The following is a 25,771-nucleotide window of genomic DNA, read 5'->3' on the forward strand; positions in this document are numbered from 1 at the left end:
GGTAGACTCTCTATTACACAGAATGGTCATATTTATAAAGTCAAGACATCTCCAAAACCACACATGCATATATTAACATAAACAATCCTGCCACACCCTGCACACTGAATCTGGATTTTTTAAAAAATATTTCCTCTCATTCACCCATGACTGAGCATTAAACTGTATGAAATCTGTTTGTGCAGCAAAGACAAGAAGCAGACGAATACGGAGATGGACGATGACAACGAGGAGTGATGGGGGTTAAGGGACACCCAGCGGGGGGTGGGACAAGACAGCCCTCTGCACGTCTAACGTCTGCCACTCAAGAAAGTTAATGATGCCACGTTCCTGGGCCAACCATCCCCCTGCTGTGAGTGAGAACAGAGACAGACAGAGTGAGAGAGGACTGAGCATGGTGTTACTGGCACATGGATGCAGTCAGAAGAGGTGAGATGCTCTTGTGGGGTGAGGTGGGGGTAGGGAATGTGGGTGAAAATTGAAGGTCCCCGAATATTTATGACAATCAACACCCCAGTTGGCACCATTGAGTGATTCTGAGATGAGTGATACCCCCACCCCTTTCCCCTCCGATTCACAGTGCTGTCTCCTGCCCTCATCACCATCCTTTATCGCGTCAGGTTACTTATTAAGGTTTATGAGAAATCCTGCTAATTTTATTAGCAGTCAGTCACTAGGTTGCGATTTGATTTTTCATAGCAAGAAGGGGGTGGGGACAGGCGTTTTGGCTGCTGGGCTGAGAATGTTATCATCTTCAGCCAGTTAGGGAACAGCAATTTAGGGGGATAAGGGAGAAATGGATGAGGGTGGGGGGTTGAAGAGAGGTAAGATGCTGAGGAAAGATAACAGAATCTGCAAATGGGGGAGGACTGTGCAGGGTTTAGGTTTACACATTGTCTTACAAAACAGGAAAAGAACCTTTAATGGAAAAAAACAAAGAATCTAGTCCATAATCAACAGTAAACAGTTTACACATATCACTTTATCAACCTGTGGTCAATTTGTCATGAAGCCGGTAACGAGTTGAATCCAGCTATGGTCTAGTTTTAAGGTTACTGTAATAACAACAGAACGAATAAGCTGACAGATGGTCATATCCTTTAGCCTGTAATTGAATTATCAGTGCTTTTCTTCCTCTGACACAGGAATAACCTTTCCTTCTCTACCTATTTCGCCTTTAATACATCTCCCAATAACACTAGCATAACTGTATTAGCAGCATATGCTAGAGATGCCTTCCAGCCGGCCAAATGGACCCGTACGCAGCTCTGTTTTCAAGCTGTGGGGTCAGATGATGGTCAATCGATGGTCAGTCAGAGGTCACATCCAGAGCTGGCTAAAGGTCAGCCTATCTGGACCCAGAGGTACAACCAGCCTATCAACCCCTAAATTACTGAGAATGGAGCTAAATCATGTCGACAATCCTGATCTGCTCAGAGCCTGATAAGTGCAATTTACTATACTCTCAAATTTCACATTTTAGGTTAGATTGTGTTTATTTGAAATCAGTTATCCAGGGATCATGAATACAATTAACACGGCGTCTACATCATTTCATGTTTCTTCATAGAGGAAGGCTATGCGTGAGTGGAGGAGTAAATTACAAAAAAAATAGGCAATTAAACTAATAACACATTAGTTGCCCAAACTACTGACAACCAACTAATTGCAGATGTTTCCCACTCCACTTGTTTTGAATAATATAATTATCCATAACCTCCTGCATAGCAACAGCAGCCAAATCGATATTCATAATGTGTCAGAATTGTAATTCATGTGTCTGTTCCACATGAACACCACAGGGATCTTTAAAAGAAAAACGGGGAAAAAAAGCTAACATGTAAATTTCACAGTTAATGCCTGGGCATGGCTTATGTTGGCCAATTAAGCTGTTCTTTTCAGCTCCATTACAGCGCAGCATCTCGGGGTTCATTTTTCCCTTACAGTGCCATTTAGGCCTCAAATGGGCAAAACGTTCCCTGTGCCAGCTGGATGACAAGGAGGGAGTTTGGAGTCTGGAGCAGTGTGTGTTAGTGTGTACATATGTGTATTTTTAAACCATGTCTTGCGTATGAGTTCCAAACATCCATGTGCCGTTGTGGCTGTGTGCCTTTGTGTGTGTAGGTCTAATTTGTGCATGAAACAGGAGAGCGTTAATGGCTTTTAAAGATCGGTGGAGTCAAATGAGGGCGCTCATCAGTTAGCCACGCACCCCTTGGTGATCACTCAGTGTCCTTAGATTTCATTTCCTGTGGAATATGGAGATCTCAGTGGATCCAAGACAAATCCCTGCAATTATTGCCACGCTTAAGATGATTCACTGCCTTCATTTCTGTCTCAATAGGTAGCGAGTGGGTAGTCCTGTATATACAATTATTGAATTTAGAAGCACATGTCAACAGTAGCAATTGGGGTAAGATTTCCAGAAGAAGCAGCTTACCAATTCTAGGTAATTTTATACCACAGTAACAGTATACAGCACTGTGCAATAATTGTTGTATCACACTATTAAGTGTGTTAAAGTAACCATACAGCAGTTTGTCACATTTAATCTTTTTTTTTCTTGTTGTTTATCCTTCCATACATACAACATACAAAACAAATGCTTCACATGAGGCAACCCTTGAGGTAAAATACTCACACTACCACAAGCATTAACATGCTAAGTAGTGCTGTCTAAATCATGTTACCTTGCAAACTAGCTGGATTCACAAGACTGCAAAATCATGCATAAACATCATGCAATCACATGGTAGAAACAGCATTGCCAAATCTGTAATGGTAGGCACATTTCTACCCCTCATGGTGTGTAATGATATATCACCAAACCTTATTACTAAACATCGTAAATACACTAATACTTAATACTCTCTGAATTTCTTCAATCACACAGTAACATGCACCCAACTGACTGTACAAAAAACACACATACACTGAAACACACAAACAGGCACCTGCATGTTTGTTAATAGCTTTGCCCTGGACAGTGTAGAGCATGAGGGCTAGCAGCAAGAGGCACTGAGATAAGATTCTGCTTAGCATTTGAATAGGGTGTCGTGATTTCCATTCAGTTGGCCTTTGGCCATGCTAGTGCTTAAGTGGTCTGGACGAGCCTGTCTGGTCTCCGGTGTGCCAACCAACATGCAGGCTCATATCTGGCAATGTGCAATGTCTGTCAGTGTCTCAGTCAGTCTGTCTGTCCGTTTGGCTGGATGAGTGTCGCGCTGGTTAATAATCAGCCTGGCTAGCTGCTAATCATCCACCCAGCTGCAGAAGCAGGTGGCCACACATACCACAGCTCTCAGCTCCATTCACCATGTGATGTCATCTTCCTGCACCTGGTCACACTGCATTACACAGGACTGAGGTAGCCAGTTTTCCTCTACGAAATCCATGTTTTTGCCTATTGCTGATGTCGGGCACTTGTGACGTTTAATTCTCAACAGACTGGATGCAGTGCTGTCTGTGTCCCTGTCTTCACCTCATCCAGGCCTGGGACTGATCCCAGAGCAGTCACACTGGAAGAGGGAGCAGTTAGGACACACTCCACATTGAAATAGAGAGCCATTAAGTCTGCAACACACAAGGTCACCTTGAACTAGACACAGCAGCCACCCAACTTCCTCTGCTGATTTGCCCAATGGATGCAGTGGTGCAGTCACGGAAAGGTCAGGTTGTAAAACAGAGTGGAACCACAGCTGTCTTAGAAATCACACTTCCAAACATTTGATCTTGTCTCCCTTCACTTTTTGAAAGTGATCAAATGCTTTGAGTATCACTTTCAAACAGCAGGGAAGGAAATGAGAGAGGGAGGGCGTGGAAAAGGGGAAAGAGGAAAGAGAGGGAGAGAGAGAGAGGAAGAAGCTAAGAGTGGATGATCAGGTTTCATCTCTGGTCTGCAGCTGTTCGAGGTTCTGGTGGCTGTTAGGTGTCCCTTACAGCAAATGTAATCCAAGCCAAACACAATATCTGTCTACGCCATCGAGGGATCACCAAGTCATAACACATCCGGACCCACCATAACTCTGGGGTGGACTTGGGCCAAGTAAAGCCTGGTAACGGTTTATGTGAACGAATGAAATACTACATGAAAGTAATAATTTGTCACATTTGCAAAACCCAAACCAATCAAGCATAAAAATGTGCTGTGACTTGGAATGCTCTGATTACAGTTTTCACAAAACCACAACGCTCACAGCAGTGCATAATGAGAACTCTCAACTTAGTAAAACCAGATTCCACTTAGTGTTACATGAATTGCCCTCCTCCTTTTCCCCAGTTTCCCATTTGCTCGCTATCCACATAGTTAAGCACAGAATGTTATGATGCTGAAATGTCATGACCCTTTCTTTCCCAAAGGTCTACTTTAAGGAGGTACAGGCCTTAACGTTTGCACAACTCAAAGAGCAACCATTCACCTAAAACATTTAGGTGTGTTTGTCATTGTATGGGCACTTACTATAAGTTTGCACAACAGCTTCCAATAACACATATCCATCAGAGGACCAGTGTGCAGTTTGACAGCTGTAACCCAAAATAAATGTGCTTAGTTGTGGGTCTGGCTGAGTCCTGACCCTTTTCACAAGATCAATTCCCAGCAGCATTGTGCACCCTGCAGTGTTGCACTAAGGCGTGTATGCATGTGAAAGAATGTGTTCTGAAGGTTTTGTGTAAATGTAACCAAGGAAATAATAGGCAATAGAACCAGGGATTGAAATAACAGAGCAGAAGGTGAATCAATCTGAACAATATTTGAATCAAATCCATATCAACTAACGGGTGAACTTCAGCCCTCAACCCTGTCACCTCTTCCTCTGCTCCATATGATGGATTACCATCACTGGCAGTCTCAGAGGGTCTCAGAGAGGGAGAGAGAGAGAGGTAGGTGGGTGGGTGGGGGAGGTCAGTCACAACAGCGACACATTCATCGAAGGGGAGTGCTGGGTTAAGGAATTATGGTTTGACAGAGATCTGGGGTGGATAGGAGAGGGCAAAGGGTTCTCCAAGGGTCAGAGGATCCAATCCCGGCTGGACTCAATGGCAAGCCACCCTCAGAATGCAGTGGTCTACAGGGATTTGACTCGGGGTCACGTTTTTCGATTAATATTATTATCACTCACTTGTCCCTTCGCCACTTGTCAGCAAATAGAGCGGTATCAGACATATTCATCTAAATGCTGGTAAATAGCACACCTGTGAAACAATTTTAAATAGACTTGGAGTTGGAAATCCCATGCGTTAGGTTATCTACAGCCAGCCTGGACAACTGATTAATTGACTGATAAAGTAAGGTTTATGCTGGAATAAATTCAACTCGATTATCATCCAAATAAATCTGCTGAAACTGAAAAAACTGCATCCTACATGGGGCTTGAATAAATTATGTCCACGAGTCAATATGAAAACAGAAATCAAAGTGCAATCCACCCATGAAAGCAGGAGCCTCTCTGCCTGTCTGTGTTTTTAAGTTGATCAATAATCAGCCTGCAGACAGATTTCAATAATTTACAGCTCAGTCTAAAACTGGCTGATGAAGGAAAAAAGAGGCGCAAGACAGGGGGAAGTTAATTTTATAGAGACTGTCTGTGCAAGTGCCCACATTTTACAACAGAGCTGCCAAGTTTGCACAATGTAGGGACCCGATGTTAATGCAAAGATTTATTTTTCCGTTACCACCGACCGAGTACACATGGTGTAAAGCACGGATGATGAGACGTGTGGTGGTGATGGGGAGCAAGGAGAATGAGGAGAGAGAGGAAAAAAAACCAAAAAAAAAAACTACAAACAGGCAGCAAAGACAAAGCAAAAGACCTGCATTGTCAGAGTGGAGAGGCCATCAATAATAATGTCACCATAAAGAGAGAAAGAGTGAGAGTGTGGAGGAGCGAAGAGTGGGGTGTATAAAAGAAACACAACAAAACCCGGTGCGACGGGTGCTTCATCTTGCCGGGCACTAATGGGCGTGAGAAGCGGCTGGCTCAGCATTCTCTTCTTGACGGCTCACTCCTCTCCTGACGGGCCATGGCATCCATGACGGAGAGCCACACACTTGTTTAATCCGGGTTATACACTCCAAAGTGACACAATGGTTGAAGCAGAAAGATGGCGAGTGAAAGAAAGCAACCGAGTGAGATGGTCAAAGGTCGTCCAAAACTTAGATCTCATTAGGGGCTTGGGTCTCTTTGCCACCCTTCATGCACCTCCTCACATTCTCTGTCTTTGTCCCTAGCTCTTGCTCCAATACTCCATTACTGTTGTCATTCTTCAACCACAGAGGTGCAGTCTAGGTGTGCTATATTTCCTTTTGTCTGGCAATACACTTGCTTCTTCTGACGGTAATAGGTAACACAGACGGTTTATTTCCTTCTGTGGAGTTGCAGAGGTCAGAGCAGGGACATGAGGCCCGTAAGGATAAAAAAGTGCAGTCTCAGGACATATCATGTGTGCGTGAATGTGGTAGTTTGTGTGCATGACAGCGAAAGGTCAGAGTGCCAGTGGTGACTGCAGTGTATTTGTATGATTTATATCCCTGTGAGAGGTTATATCCCAAATTTCTGTACCATTTCTGCCGGCTGGTCTCTTTCCACGCGTTAGCACAGAAGGCGTTGTGTTGTGTTTGCGGCCACATCTCCTCATTTACTGTAGCCACCTGTAGCTGCCAAATGAGATAAGAGCAATCTGCATGCTACTGTATATAAGACCTGTGTGTCGGTGCGAGTTGATGTTTGTGTGCGTGAACGCTGTGTGAGTAAATCCCAAAAGATAACAACACCTCCTTACCGGGGTCAGCCAACTCCAGCTGCACAGACACAGAGCTGACACATTTAATCAAGGCTTTTTCCTTTCTCACATTTTATCAGAGGTAGATATTTCTCACATCCCTGCCTGCTCTCACTATGCATCTTATCACAGGACAACATACACACGTTTTATGCATTCATACTTTTTGTCACATTCAAGTAAAAACATCCAGTACTGCTAAGGAAGTTAACAATAGTCGCTTTTCCATTGACGCTCAAATTGTGCGACTGTAACTTGCGCATAAAAATTTACCTAAAAGGAAAAATGACAATTTCGCCAAAAGTCTCATTTTTTGATTAAAAGGTTTTTTTGCACTGACAAGAGGTGGTTTTTCAGGTGTATCACACAAAACTGCAATGGAAAGACCTTTTTCCGCAACCAGAGTCACGTGAATTAAAAAAAAACGAATGTTGACGACAACCGAAGAGAAAGAATTTTAAAAGAAACATGGAAACCGACTCAATTTTTAATTTAGTACAGGATAGAGGAGTAACATATAATAATAATGAATATGTCTGTAAATCAAAATGATATTTATGTTCATTGTCATGTTTATGGAATTACTTCTCATGTCATCTTGTGATAATAAATAAAGAAATCATCGCATTTGTGATTTAATGGAAAACTTGACATTACACACTTCTGTTTTTTCAACATTTAGTAAATATCGGTGAGGTTTTGTGCATATGTCCAATAGAAAAGCGACTAATAACGGAAGTCACGAAATTTTCTTTATATCAAGATGCAATGGTTCCTGAAACTGTGGTTTTCTTGGGATGAGTGCAAGCAAAATTCCATTCATCCAAATTTTTAACAACATTTTTAGAAATTTTCAGAAAAGAAGGCCTGATTTTATACTAATTTCAATCCTCAACTGTTGGTTCTTCATCATCATGGTTTAAAAGTTTGGCTCTCAAACACAGGATCTCATACAATATGGAACTAAAAGACAAAAGGTTTGAGTATTTTAAGGCTGCATCTCAGATTCAACCAAATGTATGGATGACAAAATGCTTTAAAGTTTCTTGCAGTTTGTCAGAACCTTTATCCAGCATTTGTTTCTGCAGCTTACAGTATTTCCGTATTTGTATCAGTTTCATTATTTGTCTACACATACAGACACATACATTATTCACTAAATGTCCCTCCATTTTACTTATATGCAGTTACCTTTTATTGATATCCCATCTTTCCCACCTCCAAGCATAAAAACCTTTTCTGTTACATTCTGAGTTATCCTTTGTTCTTATTTCATACGTGCAAATTAAAAATACAAACAAAAACAGCTGGTTGAATATGCACCTCTAGATATTTTCTAGCCTATACAGCACAGATTCACACAAGCTTGGTGTACTCCGACTAGGCTGCACAATTTCGTTTATGATTATCTCTCAAAAAAGTTGGTAAACATGAAGGATAAAGCCAGAATGTGTCTCAGGAATACAGTTTCAGACACAAGAATTAGGGACTACAAAGTGTTTGAAGCCATAATAATTCAGTTGCATTAAAGCATAAAGCTCCTGTTTGCTTTATACAGGTTCCTAAGTCTGCACATTCCAGCACATTAAACTGGTCTGTGCTCAGTTTTTGAGTTCTACTGCTTAACTATAGCATGCATCATTAATGTGCCTTAGCGGTTGCATTGTTGCGGCTTCCTTCATTACCCTTCATTACATCTCAAGGACTTCAGCGCAGATTAAATCTCAGCCTACCGGGGATATGTGAGCGTTGGGGCAGGTGTTTATGTACATGATGTGTGAAAGTTTGTGTGTTTGTGTGATTATTTGTTGTTTGTGTGCACTTGTCACTCCATTTTCTCAATTCGGAGATGGAATAATGAGTCCAGATGAGCCTGTGAAAGGCTCGGCAGTGCATCTCAGCCTGACTCCCCACCTGGCCTGCTCCTCCTGGCCTGTCCCTTTATTAGCTTCCCCTCATGCTGGACACAACAGGAACAGCTTGGTACCCTCCTCCTCCTCCTCTCCATCACACCTCTCCCAACTCTATTTTCCCGCTAATTACCTTGTTGTACGAGCACCAAATGCTACCTAACGATTCACTTAATTGCAGAAGTGGTACATTAGATAATATCAGAGGACCTTTTTAAAAGTCATCCAATCCCATTCCAAGCGGCATTTAGATCCAACCCAAGACATCTGTTTCATTTGTGTCATTTGCATTTTTAAAGGTTACAAATTGAGTAGCAAAGGATACAAATCTACACCTCAAGTTTCTGCTTCTTTCTGATGTATGTCCCCAGGGACTCACCACCTTCTACTCCACATTTCTAACACACATATGATCACATACAGTACATGTCATCAGGCTCGAGTCACTTCCTAAACTTGATTAGTCCGGGTGTAACTCTTCACCCTACGTGCTTGTATCTGGAGCACAATGTATAAACGTGCAACCCATCCACCTGAAAAGATGAGGCTAATTAACATTTTCCTTGGGATCCTATTGCCCCAGGTGTGCCTTGTCACACTTACATATACACAGATATCCGCAGTGCAAGCAATTTATTCAGCAGTGGTGGCTGTAGCTAGCATTTCTGTCACAGGCTTCACAATGATTTATGAACCTGCTCATTGACCTAGTTTATTCTGAAAAGAGAAAAGGGGGCACATCCCCTCTTATATGCAGCATATCCGTCCCATAGAACTGGCCCGCAGTCAGTTTTGGCGAGCATGTTAAGAGAAATGAGATTACAAAGCAGACTGCTGACATCCTTTAGGCGTATTTACAACTATCTTCTGAAGTACAGGACAGAAAACAAGAACTATAATGAAATCTCTTCTTGAATTCAGCAAAATGATGTCTAAGCAGTAAATACAAATGCTCAATAAACTTTTCAGGCCCTTGTACATTCACTTGTGAACAATTTGTGCTCAACATCAACATCTATAGAAGACACAGTTAAAGGACAAAGCTCAGTAAAAGGCTTGAGTCCCCCCAATCTGGTTCATATTAATAATGCAGAGGCACCTCTTGGAGGCCTCTGCCCCCTCTTCCTCTACTCTCCACTTTCACTCTTCTGACAGACAGAGTGGTGAGTGCTGCCCAGCTTGATGTCCAGCACCACTCCGCTCAGTGGACACAGAGTTCAATCTGTTTCAGAGCTGCAATTCAATTATCTCAGTAGGGTCCTGCTCAACCACTCGTGAACGGAAGGGGGGCAAAGGTGTGTTCAATATAAAGGAGGGGGAGAGAGAGGTGGTGGAAGGTGGGGGGTGCTAGGCATATCATAAACAAAAAAAAAAAGAAGAGTTGAACATGGATTTCCATTTAAAGACTGCGTTTTCTTCTGCGATTAGCTTGGCTTTACAATCACTAGACGGATGTCAGGACCTGATAAAGCTAATCAGAGCAATAAGCCAATGCAGAGGGATTTAACCCCCCAACACTCATCCCCCACTCCTCCGCCCAGTCCCCCTGAAGACCTGACTGACAGGGAGAGCCAGGACAGTTAAGCATAGAGCGTGCTACGAAAATAAACACTTGATATTTATGCAACATTTACAAAATGAGAGGAACATGAATATGCTAGTCTGTTCGTGACATTTAAAAGACAATGGGACCATTTCAACTTCCATTAGCACAAAACAACAACAGATCTGAATTATACAAGCGTGGCTCCGTTCATGGCCGTTTTCTGCCTTGGGCATATATTTGATTGGTTCACGTACCGATCCGTCACATGAGCTTCAGGACATACCCACTCAATATCCGTTAGACTACATGTCATTAAAATTGCAATAAGTCATTAATGTATTAATATATTATTCAACCTGGCTGTTTCAGCTTCTATTTTCCCATTATCTCCTCTATTTTCTTTACAGTGCCTCTAAGGGTTTTCTATTCATAACCACAATACCTATAGTATATCAGCACAGTTGTACTTTAATGAAACTTCACACACTGTCATGTCCTTATCACGTAACATAATAACTGTCTCTGTTGAACTGCACTCAACCAGACCAACCATCTGCTGCACCCATGCTCAGTTTCAATGAGGTCACTGCTGTCATTCTCTGGCTGTGAGTCTTTCACATCAGGTCACATCAGGTCAATATGAGCAAAACTGTATAAAGTGATGTGGTGCTTGTATAACTTCAGAACTGCAAACTGTAGACTGGACTTGACTTTAACCATGTTTAAAAAGGAAGTCGGACTAATATTTTTCCTAATACACCATTAATGCATCCACTAATAAATCACTCCTGAAAAAGATAAGATAGGTTTGATTTAGAGGGTTATTCGAGGTAGCAGGCAGGAGATGAAATTTAAACCATTAAGTACATTTTGAGGAGTTATCTTAAGTTAAGGTGATACATGTTATTTATACTTAGAAGAAGAAGCGTTCGACTGTGGAAAAGTTATCAACGCTGCCATAATTTTTTCCTCAATCTTGTTACATATATGATCGAGGAGGAAAAGTAAATTTACCCATAGCTAACAGCACAAGGTAGTTAAAGTTGTAAAAGTTGAGGCAATAGTGTAGCTGCACTGAGCAAAAAAAAAAAAAGTACACTGCAAGACATCAGGTTACTAAAGGTAGATTTTTGCTGGCTGAAATGTTACAGGGGTCAGGGGATCACGGGATCAGGGGTCCACTTATTTAGCCTGGATCTCTCCATCTAAATCCAGCATCACTAGTGACTCCCATCGCACGTGTGTTTATATTTTTTAACTCTTCCTTTAGCCCCTCCTTATCCCCATGTTCGCCTGCCTCCTGACCTCTCACCCTTCATCTTTAAGCCGTTCAAGCAGTCAGTGCCTCTATTCAACTACGTCAGTTGTTGAACCCACATGAGAAAGATAGAGTGGTGGGTGGGGGGGTGGAGTGGGGTGGGGCTCCTGAAGAGAAATACCAAGAAACAATTTGAGAGGGGAAGAATAAAATAATCTGGGGACTTCATCAATTTTTCATGAATTTTCATTTAGGCTGGGAGAGCCCTCTTACACCGATCGATAGATCAACCTGCTGTCACCCAGTTAGCACCTGGGGGGCGGCTGGGGGCCCTCGAGAGAGAGCAGGAGACTGGATCAGAGGCGGAGACCAACCCCCCTCTTCCTCAACAAATAAAGTCCATTTCCCAAGGATCACAAACCAACTTCTTTCCTTAATAATGATCTTAATAATCACTACAAAAATACAGTCACCACTTAATTTGATGACTGTATTTTTCTATTGGTGAGTTATTCAGAAGAGGCTCATTTGCTAGTTTCTCTTCAATAAATCCACTTTCTCTCTAAATAGGTCGTAAGAATCTACCTCTCTAAGCTTGATCTAGTACACACAGTACATGTATATACGTAAAAACAAGTCAATATCCCCAACACCACAAGACGGAAACTATATATAGCCCTGCTAAGGTTATTCATAGCATTACTGGTAATGCAACATAAGGCCATGGAGGTTTTCTGCTCCACCCTTTGGGCAGTTTCAAGTCCCTGAGAGCCGCTCCATAGGAAGCCCTGCCTGACTCTGCTGGGGGAGGCTCATCTTCAAAGGTAATTTAATCCACAGCTCAGGTTCTTCCTGTCAGTGTTCACCGACACAGTCCAGGCTGCCTGTCTCAAATGTCCATCAGGACTTTGATCTGTGCCTGTCGCTCTACCCCCACTCACCTGTGAGGGTCCCATGTTTGCCGTGCCAGCATGTCCTTCTCATACGGCTTGACAGTAGCTTTATGTCCAACTCAAAGGTCTGCAGACAACTTCAATAAGACTCCCTTGAGTTATAAATACATCACACCCGTCTCGAATGCTCCCTCTCTGCAATTCATTATTCGCTGAACAATGTCACTGTGTGTGAGTGCAGCAGAGCTTAACTGTCCCTTACAGACCAACAGGAAATTATTACAGCATTTGTAAATTGAAAACACAGGAATCAAGATGACATTGCCTCGATTAAATGTTGATTTGTTTTCTGTTATTTTCTCACGGTAAAGACAAGCCAATTTTCCTCTACGTATAAAGACGGTACAGTTTCAACAAGTAATTGTCACAGATTATCTCTCAGTGTTCTTGTGTTTAATGTAAATTAAGTTCTTCAATTATCTGAAGCCGCAAGATCAGGACCCCTTTTGTCCACCCAACTGACTTATCATCATAATTGTAAAGTAAGAGAGGGAAAAGAGGTAGCTTTTGACTCACATGCTACTTCCAAAGATGCATTGCGGCTGACGGCTTCTCCCAGGTAATTCCGGGCCACGCAGACATAAGCTCCCTCATCCGGTTTGCTCCGACGACCGTGAACGATGCGAAGGAAGAAGAGCGAACCACTGGGAAGAAGCATGCGGTGAGAACGTGGGTCATCTTTGTCTGTTTCCACCCGCTCCCCATCCTTGTACCACTCCACCGTTGGGGTCGGCCGCCCCTCTGCTTTACAGTTGAGAGTGGCGGGTTCCCCTTTGGATACGATCAGGTCAGAGGGGTGCTCCACAATCCGGGGTGGGGAGTCCTCCTGGCGCAGACGGGATCCTGGAGGAAATGAGATGCCATTAGTTGTGGACTTTAAATAATTAAAATTAGATGAAAATTAGCTCATGCAGTATGAAAAAGGCGGCAAAAAGTCGCTATAAGTGGAACATTTTTAAAAGATTAAAATCCAACTAAAATGAAAGTAAAATCAACACTCCAGCATTGTAAAGTGGATTAAATCGCATGTATTTTCTTGAAAGCATGTGAAAAAACTAATACCAAACCCTTTAATCACCATTTCAGGCAAGTCAAGAAGCAGCCATCTGCTCTTCTAAAACATATATGCAAAGGTTTGTGGGTAATTGGACCCAAGGGTGAACAGCAAAATGAGGCATAGCAACCAACTCTGCATACACAAATTATACATTTGTCTTTCAGTTGGACGCAGACAAGTAAAACTGTTGCATCGACCGTTGTAGAAGTCAGTTTGTGATGTGTGCCAGGGACCAGGCTTGTGTCAAATCCTAATCCCCCCACGGCTGAAAACACTGGCCCACTCCTTTTCATTAGGGTCAGCAGTGGGTGAGCTGTGGGAGTCTGGTAGTTAAGATAATGTTCCATAAGTCAGAGTGTTGTGTGTGTGTGTCTGTGACCAGGTCTTTGCGATGGAGATAAGATGCTGTAGGCCACACACACACATTTGCATCATAGAGGCCCTGGGAACTGTGCAACAATCAAAGAGTTTGATCCAGCATCACACAATCAAAGGCGGTACAGAGAACTAAGGAAAGGCATACTTTTCCAGCAGCCGCTTTCTTTAGAACCGCATTCAATACCCCATCAATAACTCTGACTCCTTTGGCAGCAAAATGTTAACCAGTCACTGTTAAATTAAGTCAAGTGCTGGGCTCTTTGTCTTAAAATTAGTTGTTGCAGGTGTGCGTGTGATTGAGCCGAGTTGATGACTGTGCCCTTCCCCGGGGCAGAGCACTGGTAATAGGATGATGCCTGGTGCACAGTGGAGCAGTGTACCACACAGCTCTTTGTGCCCAAGTAAGGACTAATTTCAGCATGAAGAGGTGAAGGCAAAACATTGGAGGTTTCCAGCTCTTTGTTTGGTCGCTTGTGCACATGTTCCACTACCCCTTATACTCAAATCTCCCAGGGGAAGCTGGGACAGGCTGTATCCCGGTCTTTTCTGCCCAAAAACGTCTCCAAGCAGAAGGACAAGCCAGGTAGAAACCCACTCGTCAGCAGAAAATACACTTCAAAGACTCTGAGTGTGGTGGATGGATGTGCACACAATCAAACTCTATACACACACACACGCACATTAGGGCTGAACAATTCATCAAAATATCAACAAAATCGCAATATGGTAAACTGCAACATCCAAATCACAGGAGGTGCAGTTCTTTGATGCATGTAAAATGTGTCACAGGATACTATTATAAATGAAGCAGTGTGATTTATACAGTATAGAGAAGCTCCAGATGTAGGGGGGAAACACTTGTTTGGCAAAAAAAAAATCACATCTTCATTTCAGTACTGTCTTTCGATTAAAATGAACAGCAAAAATTACCATTTTAATTTAGATTTTTACAAGTAATTCACTTCTAACACACACACAAAGATATACTTGCAGACGCATGCATTTTTGTGTGTTAACGTGCACCAGTTCATCATTGGTCTTAACAGGGATCAGGCATCAGACAGTGGTGTATTGACCCCTGAACAGGAGGAAGTCTGTTCTCTCTTCTTCCTAATTTGGGCTAATTCCCTCCATTTCCCTGCCATTGATTACTGATCAGGGCCTAGTGTCTTGCTCTAAGTGGGGGCACAGATGGGGGTTTGTAGTAAAGGGGGTGGTGATATCCTGCTCCCAGAGTTCATAACCCACTGATCTAATCTGCCTGGCATCTTGTGCAAAGATGTACTATTGATGGTGAACAGAAAACCTCCGCTATGCTGTCTGCATTTTTTATGCTTTTTTTTTTTTTTTTTATCTTCCTTCATTGGCAGGTAACAGTGACCTAGCCAGCAGCCAGTTTCACTCTCAGAGCAGGGGCAAAGAGGTGAGTTTGCATTCTGCCCCTAAGTGACTTAATAAATGAAGCAGCAATTAACACCGTGACATTGATAAATGGAGGGCAAGATAAAAGACAGACATGAAGACCCCCATCTCCCTCCCATTGAGTGTCAAATGCACATTTATTCTTATCTCATTGGAGCATCTGCTTCTTCCGTAATCCACAGGCCCTGCGGTGGCTTTCCACTAAGGCCAGTGCACGCACACAGCACTCAACTGCGGTGACTGCATTCAATTTATATCAGTCTAATTTCTTTAAATCCAATTTGTATTCCAATCTACTGCTTTCTAATCACTTAAACCTTGAATCTCCATCTGCTCTCCTCTTTCCTGTGGAAATCAACACAGCAGATGCCTCCACAATTGTCCTTTCACTGCCAGGAAAAGCTGTGCAGAAGGCCAGACGTGACTGGACAGTTTGGACGTACTCAGGTGCAGAGGAAGGTAGGTTTAAAATCACATCCAGATGCCACGGATTATGTTTTTAAAGAGCAGCATTTCAAAACTTCTCAACCTCAGTGCATAAAATGTGCCGGCGGCTGAGCAAATGTTTCTGTCATAAATAAAAACCCAAATGTTTGCTTGTGTGTTTGTGTGTGTGTCTTTAACTGTATTGTCCTGGTCATACCCCTAAATGTGCGCTAACGAGGATGATCCAATAAAAATCCGGATGTATTCTCACACTGCCCACCTATCAGTCCAAGCTCCGCACACAAGTAAAAGTCAATTTTCAGCTTCCTATTGGGCCCCCTTTCTCTCTCTCTTTACGGTAAATGGGCTTTCTGTTGCCCTTTTAATGCGATCATTGGTGCTGTGCAATCAAGTGCTCTCTGAGCTGAGGCGAGTGCACTTCACTGGGTCTCAGGGCACACGCTCCAATCAAAATGCTGTGTTTCCCCCTGTCTGCAATAACACCACCATTACTTTTCACCACTGCTGTGCAGTCATCCACTCCTGGAGGAAAACAGGAACCAGAGAACAAACAAACAAGCACACAGAGAATGAAATCAGAGAGGGATTACTGAACCAGAAGCTGATTCTTTTCTGTCTTTTCTTTCAGTCTAGTTGTGTCAGCTTCACTGAAATCGGATGCAACGCAGTTTTAGACTGTGCTTTAACACTGTAAAGAGGATTTCTTTGTGTCTTCAAAACAAAGTATCACAATTTGTTTGTCAGTGACATAAAAAGAAAAACATCCAATCCTGCCCATTATCACAGCAGCCCACTATCTGTTCTCAACCTCCTCCAGTGACCACACACATAGACAGACCCATTTCTATTATCTTTATCACATATTTATTCATGTGTGCAACAGAAGGTCAGGCTTTTGATGATCTTTTTGTAATTATTTTTATTAGCTCCCTGGAGAAATTCTAGCCCACCAACCAAATCAATACACGCACCAGTCCCAGCCAGAGCATGAAAGCAAGGGCTCCCCAAAGAGATATTAGTTATTCTGCCAACAGACATGTGCGCTGATCACAGGTAACCAATGGCAACCTGACCTCAGACCAAGGCAAAAAAAAAGTTCACTTCACAGAGGGTCCATAAAATATCAAACATGGAAACTAAGGTCCAGCTGAGAAGCAGCAGCACTATAATGTGGAAATAGTTGGAGATTTTCAGACCCAAAGTGGTCAAACGTGGTGAACTGAGTGAATATAAAAATGTACAAAAAAAACTTCAAAGAATTTCAGAAGGAATGAATAATGCAGTAGATCCATGTTGTCCATTCTGAAGGATTCTTCCCAACCTCCCACTTGTGCAGACTCTCTTTCTCTCCTCAACCTCCCACTGCATCTCCCTCCATATATCTCCACCTCTTGATATCTCTCTGTCTCCTTCACTTGCACCCTGTCCTCTTACATCCTACCCCTGCTGTTAGGGTGACGGAGTCATATCCGTCATGTCATCAGAGGGGAAATGTGAGAAAGCGGCAGGGGAAACTGGGGGTGGCGACAGAATGATGTTACCGGCCCGTCCACGCCTCTGCACTGGCCTACTGTGACACTTGCAGGCAGCCTATACTGCACCCGAGATTCATCTTCTTTACAGCGGGCTGTCAGTGGCGTCACAGCACATGAACTCAAGTATAGCCCAGCACCAGACACAAGGCTCATCTCAGCGAGGTGTCACTAAAGACAACCTGCTATATGTGCCTGAGTCTGTCCCAGCCAACTGCATACAGCCTGGAATACATATCAGAGTAAAGAAAGAGTAATGAGGGGTGTTCACAGGCGCAGAGCAGATTGTCCTGCTTCATCTTCTATTGCAACAAAGGGACGGTGTTCATTGCTACCAAGCTAGCAAGCCCGCAAGATGGTCTGTGTTCCACCTCAGCGCTCTGCATTCTGCCCCCTCCCTTCTCCTGCTAAGATCTATACTTTGAAAGCAAACACAGGGGTAATTCTAGGAGCTGCTCTCACCTTCTCACTGCATCCATGCTTCCCTCCAACAAATATCTGATAGTATTTCAGTCAAAGAATATATTTCAGGCAACGGTGTGGTGGGGTCATATTGACTCTGCATCTGTGTATTTGCCCTCTCTCCCCACTGCAGTCAGAATTTATAAATAGATAACTGTGGGAAACTGAATATCTGATTTTGCTGCAAAGGGCTGATTCACATAGCTTGCATTTCAAGCAGCCTCCCCCTTGTTTTTTTTTTTTTTTTTTTTTTCTTGGTACCCTGATTCTCACTCTTTATTCTGCTATCGCTTGTAATGAACAGCAAGCGCAATGTTATCTCTTTTTCAGCAGATGGCCTGCCTGAGAAGAACTGAGATTGCTGATGTGAAACAAGAGACTTGAGGGGAAAATGGAAGAGAGACATGCTATGATTTAGTTTCTCTTTACAGGAAAAGTGTGTAGGTGAGAGAGCTACATCTGTGGGAATGTCAGGCTGGTGGTAGGGACACTAAACTGTGATGCACATTAAATGATTTCCAATGCCAGGGTCACTGAAGCGTACCGCTCACTGTACCACCCTTCCTACCTAAAATCAGAGCACGTTTTGATCAGGCATTTGCTTTCCTGCATCTGCTTTGAACTATAGCAGCAGAACTTCATATTAAATATGCACGTTTGAGTGTGAATTTGAGTGTGAGTCTAGCAATTGAATCCCAGACTGAGGAGTAATAATTTAGAAGTGAAACTGTATGAGTGAGAGTCTCCCTCTTACTCTACAGTATGGTTGTGTAATGTTAATATCCACTTGCATTGACGTTGCTCAAAGGACATCAACAAAAAACTGGTGATACAGCACATTTATTGAAGGCTATTTTAACCTCCGTAAATGTATGAACAAATAAAAACATAAGAATTACACAATATGTTAAGGTTCTTGAAATCAGCAGAAATTAATAGATAATAAAGCTCTTAAATGTTCCTATATGATGTTTGTTGACATAACTTTTCCTTAATTTCTTGTTCATTTTAATGCCTGGTTCAACTAAAGGTACATTTGTTTGGACAAATATAATGATAACAACAAAAATAGCTCATAAGAGTTTAATGTAAGAGCTGATATCTATCTATTTTCCATGGTTTTCTTGATAGTAATCAATATCACTTCAGTTCGTACATCAATAGCTATGGCATTATACTGACAAAAACAATGCTTTAGGCATTCCGTGTTTTCTTTTCTGTCTGTTTTAGTCACATGATACACACAGGAGTTAGTACTTGATTGCAAAACCATTGTTTCTGATGACTTTGGTGGCCTAATAATTTTTTCCGCGACTGTATAAATGATAATAGTAGCATAATGAACAGGTTTACTGTTAGATTCAAAGACATTTCCAAGCTCATATAAGAAAGTTAAGACTGCTGAAGAAGTGGGTCATTATATTATTACAAACTCAAGTTGGACCTTCTGTTGCTTTGCTAATACATATTTTATAATGTAGTTACTTTGTCTATGTATTTACTACCTGTTATACTTTGCTTTTTGTAGCTACTGGATTGAACATCGAAACAATGTCTGATTAAGGTTAATAAATCCATTAGCGAATGCTATGTGTTCTTATTAGAGATTAATTCAAACAATGTTAGCAAAACCACCGTAATATAAAGTGTTTAGATTAAGAAAACTGCATAAGCAATCATCAGTGTTTATGCTGTAGCTCTCCTGGTCCATCTATGTGTGTCTGTGGGTTAGTCTAAACACTTACTCCTGTGGGTAGGGCAATGAAATGAATGGCATCATCTGATTCTCCCTCAAGTATTGTAATCTTTTTACGTGCACTGCTGAGCTGCCCCAGCAGATTCAATAGGGGGAGAGAAGTGCTTTATTGCTTTAGAAATGATGGTGGAGGAGAGGGTCTTCAGGTACCCATGATACACAGGCCTGAGAAATGAGTGCATAATTGGAGGTGTGCTTGGTGCTGACCTATAGTGAACATACTGCAATGTGCCTGCATGTCAATGAGGGCAGTTACCACCGCCAACCAACCACTCCACTGGTCCTTAGCCACCACATGAATGTAAGGAATAAGGGCTGCATCATGAATCCAAGTGATGGACTGGGTGCTGGGTGAGGTAATGAAATGGCTCTTATGGCTTGCCGTTTGTGTTTTTTTTTTTTTAGGTGCAGCATAGAAAGTCAAAATGAGATTTATTAAATTTCTATTCAGTGGGACACTTCATCTGGTCTGGCTTAGGGCTATGGGGTCATAGGTGCCACTAGGAAGTGGATGAAGGACTTATTTAATTTACTCAGACCCATATATCCATGCTAACATATAAACAATGGGCTTTGATGGTTATTAATAGTGCCAACAAACACTCACACACACACATAAGCCCACCACTGCTGCTCCTTAACTTCATAACTCCACCACTGGCCGTGCTACGGGGGCCTCTAAATGACAAATGCCTGTGAGCAGCTCTCCAGAAAAATCATCACCATCCTGGAAGTGAAACTGGAGAGTTCAAACGTTCAAGGATGTGATTAAAGCTTTTGTACTATCCGCCACAATGGCTGTGACACTTGGCTCCTGACATGTTCTGCACTGAGACCACAAAGCCAGCCACACCAGGAGCCATTATGTACAGTAAATCAACTCACCCCTGCTCACACTGACTCTGTTTTCAAAAGCAGCGTGATGCCATGTTTTTACAGCAGAGTCCTATCCACAACACTGACATGCACCTTAATATATTTTGATTTATCATGTGTTTACTGATGTGATATCTTTGCGTAAAAGCAGTGTGGAATGAACCAAAAATCAGAAACAGAAACAGATGTAGTTTCATGGTGTTATGAATTAGTTTAGGATCATGGAAGTTGTTTTTACAGCATTTGCCACTGACAATCATTTATAGACCAAGCACTGTATTCAACTTTTATTTACAGTATGTTTAGTCATGTGTATTCATGTTCCGTTGTTTCATTCTTATGAAATAGCTTCAAGTAACATTAAACATTGATGTTAATAAACAAAACATGATCCCATTGCAGGCAACTGTAATACTAACAACTGTAACAGTTTCTTATATGAATATATTTAGAGATTTCAAAGAATTGATTGATATTGGGAAAAAAAAAAGGAATTTTAACAACATATGACATAGGTCTAGCTATATGTACAGGGTGGGGAAGCTAAATTTACAATGAACATTTAGTTGTTTTTTCTCAGCAGGCACTATGTCAGTTGTTTTGAAACCAAACATATATTGATGTCATAATCATACCTAACACTATTATCCATACCTTTTCAGAAACTTTTGCCCATATGAGTAATCAGGAAAGCAAATGTCAAAGAGTGTGTGATTTGCTGAATGCACTCGTCACACCAAAGGAGATTTCAAAAATAGTTGGAGTGTCCATAAAGACTGTTTATAAAGTAAAGAAGAGAATGACTATGAGCAAAACTATTACGAGAAAGCCTGGAAGATACTATTAAAGAAGAATGGAGAAGTTGTCACCTGAATATTTGAGGAACACTTGCGCAAGTTTCAGGAAGCGTGTGAAGGCAGTTATTGAGAAAGAAGGAGGACACATAGAATAAAAACATTTTCTATGATGTAAATTTTCTTGTGGCAAATAAATTCTTATGACTTTCCATAAACTAATTAGTCATACACTGTCTTTCAATCCCTGCCTCAAAATATTGTAAATTTTGCTTCCCCACCCTGTAGGTATTTTCGGACAGAAATGGTGCATATTATACTTTTAATTGCTTATGACATGAATGGGGATGAATCTGGCTGCTTGGCTTCATGACAATAATTTTTCCCACCATCATTTAAACCAAAATGTATCATAAAGCCTATGTAAATCACTGCCAGGAAGATGTGGTCTTCTTATCAGATAAGGACTTAAAGTACCACACACATATCAAGTAACACAAGAGCATGTTATGCTATGTGTAATATAATAAAAAGAGGCCTTGTGTGGATGTTGGTATGCTCTCCCTCAGGTCTGCTTCTACACTTATACACCAGTTCAGGAAGTAATGATGTCTAGTTCTGAGTCTGTAGGTGGTCATATAGGATTGGATTCTCTGCTGGGCTAAAGGGAGGAAAGGATCCATACACTACGCTGCGGGTAGAGATGCTGGAACAAGACACTTATTCACTGGCTCCACCACTCTGAGCGGTATTACTACTGCGCTTGGACTGCCACTGCGTGTGACGGATGTGTGCTCAAGCGTCGTGCTCTGGCTGTCCATCTTCACACATCTCACGCCGTGAGACAGCTCATGCATTTTTATCAGCAGGCCTGACCTCATCCTCAAGACACTGGTGAGACACTCAGCTCAGTTCAGGTACAACTGTCACACAAACTCTTGACAATGAAGAACAACTACGCTGGCAACTGAATACACAGAACAAGAGGGTACAAGGAAATAAATATGCCGGAGATTAGCCTAAATCAGGGGTGTCAAACTCATTTTAGTTCAGGGGCTACAAACAGCCCAATATGATCTGAGCCGGAACAGTAAAATAATAACAGCGAAAAAAGTAAAAATTACACAATGAAAAGATTTACATTTACAAAGGACCCTTTAAAAATTGTGACAACCTGAAATTTCTTCAGAAAAATAAATGCAATTTGAACAATATTGTGCCTCAGATTATCATTTACATGTGTGCATTATAACTTAAAGGTTACGGTGGGTCTACAAAGGCACAAAATATTTAGTAACAGGCAGAATATTGTTAAAATTACACATACTTCTCTTAAGTTTTTTAACATTATTCAGGCTATTAACATTTTTTTGTGAAAGGATAGTTTGTAAATGTGGATATTTTCCTGTAATTGCAATTTTTTTACACTAAAATAAAGAGAAAATTTGAAGTTGTCATTATTTATAGGTCATTATGGTAGTATTTTACTGGGCTGACCCACTTAAGATTGAATTGAGCTGTATGTGGAAGCTGAGCTAAAATGATTTTGACATCCTAATATCTCCAGTGTAATTTTTCCATTTCATAAATTCATCCCACGGCCTGGATTGAACCCTTGGTCAGACCAGTTTTGACCCATGAGCCGCATGTTTGACATCCCTGGTCTAAATGGTCTAAATGTACCAATAACAGGTCTGTTAAATAAACAGTGATTAGAATTAATCCAAAATGTGAGATATTGATTTTCCTTTTGGAAAACACTGCTCTCCAGTGTCTTCCTATTCTACTATTGTAAGGTCCGCACCCAGAAGCATGTGCAGGTTTGTAGTTGCTTGTACTTCTCTCCGTCATTCACCCCAACACCCCTCTCTTTGATCTGAAGGTTACCGCCTCACAACCAACCAGGGGCTCATTTCTGGGTTAAGTAGTGAGCACACTCGTTAGTGCACCCTTCATTGCAAATAGTGACCTAATGATGGATCAGCGAACACAGAGGTTTTACAAACGCAAAGTCTGTTTCTGGGCTCGTTGCGTTCAGTAAACCATCAATACCTCACTATTTGTGATGAAGGGTGCATTCACTATTTAACCCAGAATGAACGCTTCCACTCCCGTTGTTTCCATTCACCTGTCAGCATTATGGTTAGAATGATGAATTATTATAGGCTATTTGTGACCTCAGACCTCCTCCCTCACCTTCACCTGTCTGGATGGACCTCCTCACCCTCATCTGATTAGATGTAGCCCTTCAGTTGTCTGCATGTGCCCCCACCCTACTGCATCCTTACAGACTGAACCTACATCAGCAAATGGATGTCTGTCAGTCCTGGTTACATCTACAGCCTGTCCATCCATGAGAGTGGATCTGTCCTACACTGAGATATTATCAAACTTAGGTAAAGCATCTTTGAGTACCTAGAAAAGCGCTATATAAAACTGATGTATTATTATTATTATTATTATTATTATTATTATTATTATTATTATTAATAATAATAATAATAATAATAATAATAATAATAATAATCTTTTTCAAATGCAAATAATATTTCAAAGGAAATACATGACAGGAATAAAGTGAAATGAAGCTACAAGAATATATCCTCATTCTAACGCATTAAAATCAGCCCTGTAATGCAGAACTGGGTGAGCGCAGATTTTAACTGACTAGCCCAGAAACGGGATAATGCATTTTGCGTTGCGTTGGTTGTTGATGAACTAACGAGCGAGCCCAGAAATGGGATAGCACAAAATGCGTTAAATTGACGCATTTTGCGTTGCACTGGACTTAACAATTTAACGAGCGAGTGCAGAAACAAGCCCCAGGGGTAGATAGAGGGCAATGGCAGCATTAGTAGTAAAACTGGATGTTTCACTGTGGTGAGCAACACTAAAACAATAACAACCAGCTAATGTATGTTTCACAGGCTTTGAATCAAAGCTGACTTCCTAACCTACATTTTGCTCTTAGGGTGATGAAGTCTTGTGTGGATATGCATGCTGGTCACATCCACACTGCAACTGAGTAATCTGCATTACACTGAGGTATCTTGGGTTTGCAACTGCTGGCTTGGTATTTCCCAATAATCAATAAGGGTTTGGTTACTATTATCTAATCATCAGGGCTTATAAAGCAGTAATTAGATCACCTTTTTTCTGCCCGTCAGCCTGCATCACACTCCTTATCGGCTTCTTGTTAAATAGAGGCACTAAGAAAACAGAGCCAGGATTATTTCCCTATCTATGGGGCCCAGAGGGGGTAAGCACAGGTGTGTATTCTGTAAGTACAGGTGTGTGAGGCAGGTGAAAGCCTTGGACGTTTGCTTTGCCTCATAGTCAGCATGTTCAATTCATCATATCCCTCCAAAGACATCCACACACACACACTCCTAATATATCGCCATCACAGGTGTACAACCGACTCCTCAGTGTCAGAATTCCACCCTCATAAAGAAACACAGCAGTGTGTATGTATATGTCTGTGAGAGAGAAGGGTAGAGAGAGGATAAAAAGCAGAGAACGAGATGAGACTTTGGAGGATTGAAAATATAAATCATATCATGAGAGATACTTATCCTTTACTAGCACTACCTGTTAAACCTCTATCTCCTCCTGCTGTAATCTTTTTTGTCTTTGTTTCTCCAGGCGAAAGCATCACGACATTAGCCCCTTTTTCTGCTCTGTAAATGTCAGTGGTATGCTTGGCTGGGGCTTAATAAAGCGGAGGTAAAACAGCGAAAAGTGGTATTAAGTCCCTTACATTCTGCTGGTCTCACTGCAGAACAAAATCAGCCATGTGCATTGTCTGACGCTGACATTTTCTTTTCCACCTCTGCACAATTAATATGTAAAAATTATTAAGCAGTAAGATCCAAGGATTTAAAACAGCGTTAGAGACAGTAGTTTAGACTGTTCTATCCTTAGTGCATAAAGTGATTGCTACTGAAATGTAATCTACAGAGTAGTGGACTTATCTGTTAAAATATTATAGAAGTAGACAGGCCCATGTCACCGGTCACTACGGTGCCGGGTGATGCGTACAAGTGCTCACGTCCTCTGATTCTTTTGTTTCCTGTTCATTCACTTTCTTTTATGATCATCACCTTTGCGTCTCACTGTCTTTACTCTCCGCTCATTTTTGATGTTAATCAGAGAATAAACAGTGGTGAGCTCCGATGCAGAGGGAGACGACTCCTTTGACAGTGATGAGACCGTGGGAGACAGTGGAGTGGAGCTTCCTGTAGATCTCACATGAAGGTTCATCATTACAGCACTGCTATTCCAGCAAATGAACCGCAATTACAATAACGCTGCCTAAACGCTGCCAACTCGAGCAGAACAATCACATTTGGGGCGAGACATTGCTATGGCTCTTACACAGTGACCTCAGCCTGCCTCATCATTCACTTAGACTATTTTAATCTGGGCTTACTTTCCATTATAGGGCAGTACTATAAACCTTTCTCATTCAATCATGACCATCAACAGAGCAGTTAGTCTCCAGGGTGCTTTGATAATAAAGCCTCATCCCCGCCATTTCCCTTTAAAAGATTGTGTTGTTAAACAACTCTTCTCTCAATTTTTTTATATTTGATTACAC

The 25,771-nt window shown here is 41.7% G+C and overlaps 1 protein-coding gene across 4 annotated transcripts in view; it reads right to left on the minus strand.

Annotated features, from left to right (window-relative positions):
- Nucleotides 1-25,771, minus strand: part of robo2 (roundabout, axon guidance receptor, homolog 2 (Drosophila)) — a 312,336-nt gene that overhangs the window by 158,449 nt on the left and 128,116 nt on the right. For all 4 annotated transcript variants that reach the window (XM_030151657.1, XM_030151656.1, XM_030151654.1 and 1 more), the window contains exon 2: nt 12,964-13,290. In XM_030151657.1, coding sequence (XP_030007517.1) covers nt 12,964-13,290 — 327 coding nt within the window. The remainder of the gene's footprint in view (nt 1-12,963; nt 13,291-25,771) is intronic.

The sequence above is a fragment of the Sphaeramia orbicularis genome, chromosome 13, assembly GCF_902148855.1.
Source record: "Sphaeramia orbicularis chromosome 13, fSphaOr1.1, whole genome shotgun sequence".
In the NCBI taxonomy this organism is placed as follows: Eukaryota; Metazoa; Chordata; class Actinopteri; order Kurtiformes; family Apogonidae; genus Sphaeramia; species Sphaeramia orbicularis.